Source organism: Ptychodera flava, chromosome 4 (assembly GCF_041260155.1).
Source record: "Ptychodera flava strain L36383 chromosome 4, AS_Pfla_20210202, whole genome shotgun sequence".
NCBI classification, from domain to species: domain Eukaryota; kingdom Metazoa; phylum Hemichordata; class Enteropneusta; family Ptychoderidae; genus Ptychodera; species Ptychodera flava.
The window spans coordinates 3,769,120-3,782,250 of NC_091931.1; the positions used below are offsets into that span (position 1 = coordinate 3,769,120).

General features: G+C 37.5%; 2 protein-coding genes across 2 annotated transcripts in view; both read right to left on the bottom strand.

The window, feature by feature from the left end:
• Positions 1-1,029: 1,029 nt before the first annotated feature.
• On the bottom strand, positions 1,030-10,496 carry LOC139130399 (uncharacterized). The gene is made up of 8 exons (XM_070696203.1): positions 10,407-10,496; positions 10,014-10,141; positions 8,407-8,535; positions 7,615-7,734; positions 7,226-7,378; positions 6,333-6,446; positions 3,282-3,407; positions 1,030-2,361 (listed from the first exon to the last, which is right to left on the bottom strand). Exons 3-8 carry the CDS (start codon positions 8,462-8,464, stop codon positions 2,228-2,230), a joined length of 705 nt encoding a protein of 234 aa, XP_070552304.1. The 5' UTR covers positions 8,465-8,535; positions 10,014-10,141; positions 10,407-10,496; the 3' UTR covers positions 1,030-2,227.
• LOC139130569 (uncharacterized) overlaps positions 10,044-13,131 on the bottom strand; it is a 31,822-nt gene continuing 28,734 nt past the window's right edge. The window contains exons 29-32 of the mRNA XM_070696316.1: positions 12,649-12,815; positions 10,929-12,557; positions 10,407-10,689; positions 10,044-10,141 (exon numbers count right to left, since the gene is read on the bottom strand). Coding sequence (XP_070552417.1) covers positions 10,044-10,141; positions 10,407-10,689; positions 10,929-12,557; positions 12,649-12,815 — 2,177 coding nt within the window. The remainder of the gene's footprint in view (positions 10,142-10,406; positions 10,690-10,928; positions 12,558-12,648; positions 12,816-13,131) is intronic.

The following is a 13,131-nucleotide window of genomic DNA, read 5'->3' on the forward strand; positions in this document are numbered from 1 at the left end:
TAACACGATTGGAACTGTAATCTTTATATTTTTCAAATTTCTCAAAAGTATTAGGTGCCCTGTGGCTGAATGTTGCAATATTGCAAATTACTCATAAAACAAGTGTATAACTTGAAAAGAAAGTAGATGAGCTTACATTTGCAGATTAAATCGACATTACTTAAACATCCAATTATCCCAAATTAGTTCTAATCGTGTTTTCTGAAGTTGGGAGTTAGGTCCCTTGCCGGAAACAAAATTGAATATCCTATGTATGATTATCATGTCAACAAATCATGCATTTCTTATCTTTCCTCCTTTGAATAAAGAATGTCAAATCATGTCACCAACAGAGTTAACCTTCTTACTTTTTGAATAGTTATTTGGTTAACTTTTGGTTTTTAACTGTGGTTTCTTTTCATACAAACACATTTTTAATAAGGACTGACTCCATGAGGAATGATGGGTTATCCTATGTACGGCAGGATCACAGGGTCCAGGGTTTCTATCTATCTATCCATTCATCCATCCATTCACTGATCCACCCACCCACCCATCCATCCATTTATCCACCCATCCATCAACCCATCCATCCACCCACCCACCCACCCATCCACCCATCCATCCACCAAACCCATCCATCCAGCCATCCACCCACCCACCCTCCATCCATCCATCCATCCATCCATCCACCTATCCACCCACCCATCCATCCACCCACCCATCCATCCACCCATCCATCCATCCACCCGTCCATCCATCCATCCACCCACCCACCATCCATCCATCCATCCATCCACACCAACAGCCACACAGACTGACAGACAGACAGAGGTACAACAATAGCTAACGAGTGTGAACACATGAGCTAAACTTGATCTTTAAATGACAGTGTCTAATTTTGAGATATTGCACTGACAGACACACACACACAGACCGACAGACAGACAGAGGTACAACAAAAGCTAACATGCGTGAATATGCTAGCTAAAAAATTAACCTTTCCATGACAGTAAGTCTGATTTTACTGGAGTGTTTTATTGTGATGTCTAGCAATGAAATACAGGTGTCTAGCAATGAAATACAGGTGTCTAGCAATGAACTACAGATATCTAGCAATGAAATACAGAAGTACACCCGACAGCAAAATTGTCCATGTCAGGATCAAAGGAAGTTTAATATTACATCAGGTATCCATGCTTGAAAGCATCTACATGAAATGGAAATGTCTTGTAAGAAATTTTGAAATTGTCCTCTGTTTATTCTAACAGTAAATTGTTTTGACATAGTATTACTTTGATGATTCAAATCATGATTAAAGGGTCCATAAACTTAAAGTCGCTTACAATTCCAAGACTTTCACAAATTTTTCCAGTATTTTCAAAGACTTTGACGTATAAAACATGATTTTTCAGGCATGATCTGTACAAATTATCATTTTCATACACTATATATCATTTTTCATATCATTTATACACTTTCATTAAAAATCATTTTATGATTTTCAGCTATCATGAATGGCTAGACAATTGTTAAGGAATATCTGGGACTCACTTTCATTTTAAAAGACTTGTCAATGACTTTTCAAAAGGATTTAAAATCCAGGGATTTTTTAAGGACTTTCCAAGAGGTTATGAACCCTGTAATTAAGTATGTCACATGATTTGTTGTTTATGTAGAAACACAGTCACTGATACAACACTGGTACAAATATCCAAGCCAGCAGTTCAGTACATTTCATTGCTTTCATACAAGTGTTTCTGTTATTACTCCACAAACAGTAAAAGTAAATGCTTGGGTTTCTTTATGGCAGTGTATGAGATACTTGCACAAATACATCAGAGAATTTTGGTTAAGTTTGTTGAGGAAAACCAAAGGCTGAAGTGAAAGTACAATGCAAACATTCCAGTTTAGACTCAACAGCTTTTAAAAATCTACACATTTTCAGTCTTAAATTTCGTTTAAAATTGCACATTTTTCAGCAAAACTACTGTCTTGCTGGTAGGTCAGTGGCCCAATGCCACCAATGTAAACCTCACTGGTACATAAGTCTAGTTAAAATCTGTCAGTATAAAGTCATTTAGTCTGTACACAATGGCCTATGAAGCTTTCGGAAAATCTTTGCAGTCCAGCAACTTATGCGGCAAGCAACAACTTCCAGTTCTCTTCTGGTCAAGATGATTCATGTCTGTAAACTATCTTGTATCTATCATGGAACTGGAACTTTAAACACTGCTTTTCAGACAGTTTATGATTCCCTCAGAAGACAGCTACAACAAGGTCTGTCAGTGAAGTTGGGTACATGGGATGGTGCTGGCATATCAAGACTCCTTGCAGATTGGCATTGGGTACTTTGACTTTCCATGGCTGTGAAGTGGGTTCCTATCAGAATTAAAGATATATTTTAAATCACAAAATTTAAGATGAAAGAGTAAATTCGATGTGATGTGAAACCAACTAGCTATGCCATGCATTCCTCAACATATTATCGGAGAAACTATCCTTTATATCTTGAGACTTATCCAGAACTCTTCTTTCCATGAAAACATTTTACCTAACAGCACCCTTCAGATGAAAGTGATGATTCTCTCTTAGGGGTCGTCGATATTAAAAGCTGACGCACGACAAACGTAATTCTTTCGTTTAGGGGGGCAAGGGGGTAAAAGCTCATTTCGTTTTGTGTGCGTCAAAATCACATAAGGATTTTCCTCTATTGTTTTCTGAACAATGACCACTTGCGCTGTGGGAAAAATGCGGAGCTGAATTTACTGCAGGATTGTGGAGTGAAAAAAAGAGTTCTAACATGAATTACAGTAGAAACACTCGCAATTTTATTTTTGAATTGAAATTGATGCACTTTTTTGTATAGAGCTGCGCAGTGCTGTGACATGTGCAGTAAGCATTGCGGTCAACCGACATTTTGAGTGTGCGTCACGTGTGAGAGAAAAAACACGCTTTATAGCATAGCTATGAGTTCAAAGAAAAAATGTACAACTGCGGGGACAAACTACCCTGTTTGAAACTCAAGTTCCAAGTACAAGTCGCCAGATCTACTCGAAACATCCAGGTGACTATGAACGATTTGTTGATGCATACTGGTACAACCATAGTTAAGGGAGAACAAAGGCAGCAGTTTTGAGGGACCTTCGCATTAAGAACTTTTGTTTTGAGGGGGGAGGGAGGAGGTTTCAAGTAAAACGAAGGAATTACGTTTCTTGTGCGTCAGCTTTTATTATCGATGGGCCCTTACTATGTTGATCTTTAACCTAACAGCTCACTTCATATATAACTAATAAGTTTACCAGCTTGTCCTGCTGGAGATCCTCCCAGTCTCTTGTCGCTTCTCTTAAGGCTTTGTCTAATAAGGGACAACCACTCAATGGCTATATCTCTGTGGTATCTGTCAGCCAGAATACGTCGTTCTGTTTCTGCAAATACAGAAATTTACAGTTCAGCAATGTCATATTCCTTTGAGTTGATAGAAGAACCAACAAAAGTTGTAAATCAGATGATATGACACGTACAGCACAATCAATGTTAAAGATGATGTTCATTGATGTATAGTTTTGCAGTTTTATTTATTCTAGTTGACAGGACAATGGAATTTCCCAGACCAGTATGAAAATCATGTTGACATTGAATACTTAAACCTTTCACTAAAAATACCATTTCAGAGGTCAAAGGTTTAATATGGAGAGCAGTAGGGTGTACATGCAAGTAAATGTGGTGATACAAGGCAACAATGCTGGACTTTGTAAAATGAACGTCTAATACTTCTCTAATTGGATTCAACTTCAACAATCTCATCTTAATTCTAATACTGTCATCTCAACTCTAATACTGTCATCTCAACTCTAATACTGTCATCTCAATTCTAATACTGTCATCTAAATTCTAATACTGTCATCTCAATTCTAAAACTGTCATCTCAACTCTAATACTGTCACCTCAATTCTAATACTGTCATCTCAATTCTAATACTGTCATCTCAATTCTAATACTGTCATCTCAATTCTAATACTGTCACCTCAACTCTAGTACTTTCATCTCAATTCTAATACTGTCATCTCAATTCTAATACTGTCATCTCAACTCTAATACTGTCATCTCAATTCTAATACTGTTATTAATTCTGATACTGTCATCTCAATTCTAATACTGTCATCTCAATTCTAATATTTCACCTCGATTTTAATACTGTCATCTCAATTCTAATACTGTCACCTTAATTCTAATACTGTTATTAATTCTAATACTGTCACCTTAATTCTAATACTGTTATTAATTCTAATACTGTCACCTTAATTCTAATACTGTCATCTCAATTCTAATACTGTCATCTCAATTCTAATACTGTCATCTCAATTCTAATACTGTCACCTCAATTCTAATACTGTCATCTCAATTCTAATACTGTCACCTCAATTTTAATACTGTCACCTCAATTCTAATACTGTCATCTCAATTCTAATACTGTTATTAATTCTGATACTGTTATTATTTCTGATACTGTCATCTCAACTCTAATACTGCCATCTCAATTCAAATACTGTCATCTCAACTCTAATACTGCCATCTCAGTTCTAATACTGTCATCTCATTTCTAATACGGTACTGTCATCTCAATTCTAGTACTTTCATCTCAATTATAATACTGTCATCTCAACTCTAATACTGTCATCTCAATTCTAATACTGTTATTAATTCTGATACTGTCATCTCAACTCTAATACTGCCATCTCAGTTCTAATACTGTCATCTCAATTCTAATACTGTCATCTCAATTCTAATACTGTCATCTCAATTCTAATACTGTCATCTCAACTCTAATACTGTCATCTCAATTCTAATACTGTTATTAATTCTGATACTGTCACCTTAATTCTAATTCTGTCATCTCAATTCTAATACTGCCATCTAAATTATAATACTGTCATCTCAACTCTAATACTGTCATCTCAATTCTAATACTGTTATTAATTCTGATACTGTCATCTCAACTCTAATACTGTCACCTCAATTCTAATACTGTCATCTCAATTCTAATACTGCCATCTAAATTCTAATACTGCCATCTAAATTCTAATATTGTCACCTCAATTCTAACACTGTCATTCAATTCTAATACTGTCATCTCAATTCTAATACTGTCATCTCAATTCTAATACTGTCACCTCAACTCTAGTACTTTCATCTCAATTCTAATACTGTCACCTCAATTCTAATACTGTCATCTCAACTCTAATACTGTCATCTCAATTCTAATACTGTTATTAATTCTGATACTGTCATCTCAATTCTAATACTGTCATCTCAATTCTAATATCGTCACCTCGATTTTAATACTGTCATCTCAACTCTAATACTGTCATCTCAATTCTAATACTGTCATCTCAATTCTAATACTGTCACCTCAATTCTAATACTGTCATCTCAACTCTAATACTGTCATCTCAATTCTAATACTGTCATCTCAATTCTAATACTGTCACCTCAATTCTAATACTGTCATCTCAATTCTAATACTGTCATCTCAATTCTAATACTGTCACCTCAATTCTAATACTGTCACCCCAACTCTAGTACTTTCATCTCAATTCTAATACTGTCACCTCAATTCTAATACTGTCACCTCAATTCTAATACTGTCATCTCAATTCTAATACTGTCACCTCAATTTTAATACTGTCACCTCAATTCTAATACTGTCACCTCAATTCTAATACTGTCATCTCAATTCTAATACTGTCACCTCAATTCTAATACTGTTATTAATTCTAATACTGTCACCTTAATTCTAATACTGTCATCTCAATTCTAATACTGTCATCTCAATTCTAATACTGTCACCTCAATTCTAATACTGTCACCTCAATTCTAATACTGTCACTCTCAATTCTAACACTGTCACCTCAATTTAATACTGTTCCTTAATTCTAATACTGTTCTCTAAACTCTAATACTGTCATCTCAATTCTAATACTGTCACCTTAATTTTAATACTGTCATCTCCTTTCTAATACTGTCACCTCAATGTTAATACTGTTCCCTTATTTCTAATATTGTTCTCTAAACTCTAATACTGTCATCTTGATTCTAAGGCTGTCATCTCACCTTCTGGTTGACTCAGACTTTATGCTACTAGATGATTTTGGAATAGATTTAATTCTCACTGATTAAAATTTGGCACTGAAGTGCTGTAGTTCACAATGATATGAAATACAATACTTTTGATATCTGACAGGGATAAACAATGATATCTGACGAGGATAAACAATGATATCTGACGAGGATAAACAATGATATCTGACAGGGATAAACAATGACCTGAGCATGGAAGTATTTGCAGTTACCTCTTTCTTGGGCCAAACGTTCATTCCTTAGGACTGCGTCATGGATTTGTTTCAACAGAATAGTTTCAAAGTCAATGTCATCTTTAACTTGGTTAGCCTGATTTCCAATCATTCCTAAATAGTGGTGATAATAATAACAATAATTAAAATACAATGAAATGTATAATTCTATTGACTCATGTATAAAGGTAATTTTTGTTAAGGCCAATGTCAGGCGTCAGATTGTCTTGCAAGGAAATTTACATACTAGGTTACAATTTCAATGGAAAACAATAGACTAATGTCACCTCCACAATCCTCTTACACTTACACTTACAGACTAGAACAAACTTGATCCCTGAGATTGAGTCCCCTACCTTTAACAGGACCACCAGGTAATCAGAATGTTTTCCAATTACTGCATTCATAAATTCATCTTGATATCACCACCAATAATTTTTTGAAAATCAAATATCTTGAGACTGCACATATATTCCCCATTCATTAAACCTAATGTTGGGTGATAACATTATTGATTACAGAACCCAACAATTATAAGTCATGCATAGTTGCTGGTATAAGCCATGCATTATAAGTTGCTGGTATAAGCTATGTATAGTTGCTGGTATAAGCCATGCATAGTTGCTGGTATAAACCATGCATTATAAGTTGCTGGTATAAGCCATGCATAGTTGCTGGTATAAACCATGCATTATAAGTTGCTGGTATAAGCCATGCATTATAAGTTGCCGGTATAAGCCATGCATAGTTGCTGGTATAAGCCATGTATGGTATAACCCATGCATATTTGCTGGTATAAGCCATGTATAGTTGCTGGCTGTATGGTTTTTATTATGCTTTTATTCTGAATAATTTTGTACAGCAAACTGAAAAGTCATTGAGAGTGTTTTCACCTTTGTTCTCTTGTTCAAGTGCTGTTGGTGTTTTCCTTTGTGACTGTCCAGCAAGTAATCTCTCATTAGTGAGTGGCTTGTATGATCTCTCTTGTACTTTTCGTTGGTATTCATCTATCATATCAATGTGTGACTTAACTTCATCACTCAAAGCTACAATACAGAGGAATGGATAAGAATGGATTGTTATTGAGAAGTTAAATCTACTTGATTACACAAGGAAAGATTGAAATTAGAGTACATGTAATTTACATCCTAAGCATTGTCAGTAGAAAAAGTTCAGAGAAAGTGTAGGGAAAACTATTCTCAACTGCTTACAATTGAATTTTAATCAGACAGAGTTTATAGTTCATAGTCAAAGTCCAAGTGACAATAAATGATGACTGTACCGTTGGTTTCAGCTTCCTGTTGTTTTCTCTCTCTGTCAAGTCTGGCACGGGCCATCTGAAACAGGCGATAGCGCACTTCATTGTCGATGTATCGAAACAAGTCCCTACTGCTTCTTTGTCCTGAAAATTCATCAGAAATTCATGAAATGTAAAAGTTGATTCCATCATCTCCTATTAACCATCACAAATCTATTCTTGCTGCGTGTAGATTTTTGGCAAGGTTGAACTGTAACTGATTTCATTTTGACATTATTTCAGCTATGTTAACTTTAATTACTGTTGGGTAAACGCCAGGGTGGTGCATAACCTCAAATTGAGATGTAATAACATTGTAGGGAGGGGTTGCCTGATAAATCCCCTCAAGGTTTATATAAATTAGATGGTGTACTTTGATCTTTGTGTACAAATGACGTACTAAAGAGATCAATTAAACATAGATGGAAATATCTATAATCCAAATACAAATTTTATCATGCGGAAATAGTACTTCACTTACAGAAAGTACAAAAACATTACCGATATAAAATTGTAAGATTCGCCTGATAAACATGTGTATGTTGAAACAAAACTAGACCAAATAAACACTACCCCATGAGCACAACAAATGAAAGAAATTTCTAAATTGAATTAAAGTAAAATTCCAAAAACATCTGCAATGACTTTCAAGTTCTTCTACTGAGTAAAAGGTTACCATTTGAATGGTGTGATCTATAAATAAATATAGGTACATCATAAGGGTCATAGGGTTACCCTGGAAATGTGTTTTCCTAATCCATGAAATCTTATTCTTACTTGTATAACTTGCTGACTCCAACACTGATCGTCTGGAAGTAGGCCCTCTGCTGGGCATGACAGGAGAGGCAGTACTGTCCTGGGTGGGGCTGTCAAGTTTGAGTATGTCAACTCTGTTGCTATAGTTTCCTGCAATTTGAAAGACATGTGAATCCTAAGCATTACAGGAAATAAGTATCATCACAGTGCACTTTGAACAAGTCATTGACAATCACATAGTCCCTGCTTGTAGTTGGGAATTAGTAAACGGAAGTGACTAAAAATAGAAGTCGATATGATGTGCATGAAAAAAGAAACAGTAATAGTATGAATGGCATAAAGCGTTATGCTATTTTACCAAGTTGGACAGAATTAGGTATGTCCTACCCTGGCTTTTGAAATGTCAAAATTCAACTAATCTACAAGAAACAGGCATGTCAGAGTAATGGCTCTTGACATAAAAAAGTCAGAAGGCCAGATTTGAACCAAAAATGCCCCTATGTTCAGTACAGAAGAGTCTTCTTAAAAAATAATATCAGCCTAATTACGAAAATTCATTAAATATGCAAATACGCAATTAATTGACATGATACTGCTAAATGTCTTTATTCACTACTACAACGCTGTGTGCAAAACATCTGTACCAAGTTTCATCAAATTTGCTGCAGTATGTCTAGACATATTACCCTAATTACAGAAATTCATCAAATATGCAAATTTGCAGTTAAATGACATGATCCTGTTAGATGATTTCACACACAGTTACAGCTTTGGAACATGAATATCTGTACCAAGTTTCATCAAATTTGAGTCAGTATTTCTTGACATATTATCAGAATTATTACAATTCATCAAATATGCAAATTAACAATTAATTCTTGCTTATTGTGTTTGCACACTGTTAAAGCTGTAGTATGTCAACATCTGTGCCACATTTCATCAAATTTGAGTTGACATTATTTGACACAGTGCCCTAATTATGAAAAGTTATCAAATATGCAAATTAGCTATTAATATACATGATCCTGCAAAATGTCTTTGCACATTATTACAGCTCTGGTATATCAACATCTGTACCACATTTCATCAAATTTGAGTTGATATTTCTTGACATATTACCTGAACTGACAAATGTCTTTGTATGCTCTAAGACCTTTGTGTGACCAACACATGTATAAAGTTTCATCAAATTTGGTATAGCCTCTTAAGAAACAGACCTCTTTTTTTTTAATTACTAATTATGCAAATTAGCACTAATTATACATGCCTCACCCAAAAACATTTATGTGCATATGTTTACCATAGTGTACTATCCTTGTACCGAGTTCAAAAGGAATTGGCTCAGACATGTCTGAGACATCTGCGTTGACAGATGGATGGAGCCCCAACAATCAGTCCCCTGGACTTCGTCCGTGGAGACTAATTATATCAAACTGCACTTTGAATTATAAATGACAAATTTTTGTAACGATAACCTACTTCTGAGTTAGTGAAACATGGAGTTACAATCAAATTTTGGACAAGAACTTTTATGTGAAGTACGGTAATTCATCCACTGCAAACTACTGATATTTGATTGTAGGTGTTTGAAAAACTGCAACTTGGCACACTATATGACTGATAATTACCTCTATCATGATGATCAGATAGCGTTTCTCTCAGTGGAGTTCTATATCTTCTCTCACCAACAGATGACAGTAGTGCCAATAATCTACTTCTGACTGTCTTCCAATATTGATTACACTATCTAGTAGACCTATCATGCACCAAAAGATGGGGTAGAAACCATGAGTTTTGAAAATAAATGAAATTTCAAAGTCTATTGATTGATCAACTGTTTAGCAACTTTTTATGACTTTCCTTTTCACAAAATCACAGTTCTGTTCACACAGTAAAAATTTTCCTTGTCCATGTTTAAAAAAAACAAGTTGTGAAAACCAAAGTGTAATAGTGAAAAATAAATCATATGCTCTTATATTCCTTAAGTTCACAAATGTTTTAAGCTTTAACAAATTACTTACTTTCACGATGACCAGTCTGGGGAGTGCTGCCATAAGTTCTCTCACCAATAGAGGACACACGATGACTAGTCTGGGGAGTGCTGCCATAAGTTCTCTCACCAATAGAGGACACACGATGACCAGTCTGGGGAGTGCTGCCATAAGTTCTCTCACCAATAGAGGACACACGATGACCAGTCTGGGGAGTGCCATAAGTTCTCTCACCAATAGAGGACACACGATGACCAGTCTGGGGAGTGCTGCCATAAGTTCTCTCACCAATAGAGGACACACGATGACTAGTCTGGGGAGTGCGCCATAAGTTCTCTCACCAATAGAGGACACATGATGACCAGTCTGGGGAGTGCCATGAGTTCTCTCACCAATAGAGGACACACGATGACCAGTCTGGGGAGTGCTGCCATAAGTTCTCTCACCAATAGAGGACACACGATGACTAGTCTGGGGATTGCTGCCATAAGTTCTTCACAATAGAGGACACACGATGAACAGTCTGGAGAGTGCTGCTATAAGTTCTCTCACCAATAGAGGACACACGATGACCAGTCTGGGGAGTGCTGCCATAAGTTCTCTCACCAATAGAGGACACACGATGACCAGTCTGGGGAGTGCTGCCATGAGTTCTCTCACCAATAGAGGACACATGATGACCAGTCTGGGGAGTGCTGCCATAAGTTCTCTCACCAATAGAGGACACACGATGACCAGTCTGGGGAGTGCTGCCATGAGTTCTCTCACCAATAGAGGACACACGATGACCAGTCTGGGGAGTGCTGCCATAAGTTCTCTCACCAATAGAGGACACACGATGACCAGTCTGGGGAGTGCTGCCATAAGTTCTCTCACCAATAGAGGACACACGATGACTAGTCTGGGGAGTGCTGCCATAAGTTCTCTCACCAATAGAGGACACATGATGACCAGTCTGGGGAGTGCTGCCATGAGTTCTCTCACCAATAGAGGACACACGATGACCAGTCTGGGGAGTGCCATAAGTTCTCTCACCAATAGAGGACACACGATGACCAGTCTGGGGAGTGCTGCCATAAGTTCTCTCACCAATAGAGGACACACGATGACTAGTCTGGGGAGTGCTGCCATAAGTTCTCTCACCAATAGAGGACACATGATGACCAGTCTGGGGAGTGCTGCCATGAGTTCTCTCACCAATAGAGGACACACGATGACCAGTCTGGGGAGTGCTGCCATAAGTTCTCTCACCAATAGAGGACACACGATGACTAGTCTGGGGATGCTGCCATAAGTTCTCTCACCAATAGAGGACACACGATGAACAGTCTGGAGAGTGCTGCCATAAGTTCTCTCACCAATAGAGGACACACGATGACCAGTCTGGGGAGTGCTGCCATAAGTTCTCTCACCAATAGAGGACACACGATGACCAGTCTGGGGAGTGCTGCCATGAGTTCTCTCACCAATAGAGGACACATGATGACCAGTCTGGGGAGTGCTGCCATAAGTTCTCTCACCAATAGAGGACACACGATGACCAGTCTGGGGAGTGCTGCCATGAGTTCTCTCACCAATAGCACGATGACCAGTCTGGGGAGTGCTGCTATAAGTTCTCTCACCAATAGAGGACACACGATGACCAGTCTGGGGAGTGCTGCAATAAGTTCTCTCACCAATAGAGGACACATGATGACCAGTCTGGGGAGTGCTGCCATAAGTTCTCTCACCAATAGAGGACACACGATGACCAGTCTGGGGAGTGCTGCCATAAGTTCTCTCACCAATAGAGGACACACGATGACTAGTCTGGGGAGTGCTGCCATAAGTTCTCTCACCAATAGAGGACACACGATGACTAGTCTGGGGAGTGCCATAAGTTCTCTCACCAATAGAGGACACACGATGACCAGTCTGGGGAGTGCCATAAGTTCTCTCACCAATAGAGGACACACGATGACCAGTCTGGGGAGTGCTGCCATAAGTTCTCTCACCAATAGAGGACACACGATGACCAGTCTGGGGAGTGCTGCCATAAGTTCTCTCACCAATAGAGGACACATGATGACTAGTCTGGGGAGTGCTGCCATAAGTTCTCTCACCAATAGAGGACACACGATGACCAGTCTGGGGAGTGCTGCTATGAGTTCTCTCACCAATAGAGGACACATGATGACCAGTCTGGGGAGTGCCATAAGTTCTCTCACCAATAGAGGACACACGATGCTAGTCTGGGGGTGCTGCCATGAGTTCTCTCACCAATAGAGGACACATGATACAGTCTGGGAGTGTGCTCATAAGTTCTCTCACCAATAGAGGACACATGATGACCAGTCTGGGGAGTGCTGCCATGAGTTCTCTCACCAATAGAGGACACAGGTGGCAATAATTCATTTCCAGGTCTTTTGACTGGACGGATGATACTATCAAGTAAGTTTTCTGTAAATGTAAAACAATACCAGTAAACCAAATGATTTTTATGATCATAGTAATTTCAGGAGAAAATTAAGAATCAAGTAAATTTGAGGAAAAGTACATGAAAGACCAAAACAAGAAAACTATATATATAACTATATATAACTATATATATAACTATATATATATATATATATATATATATATATATATATATATATATATATATATATAAATATATATATATATATTATATAAAATACATGACGAATGAAAGTGACCCATGCGGTACTCGAACCCACAACCTCCGAATACACATTTCGGTTGCTCTACCAACTGA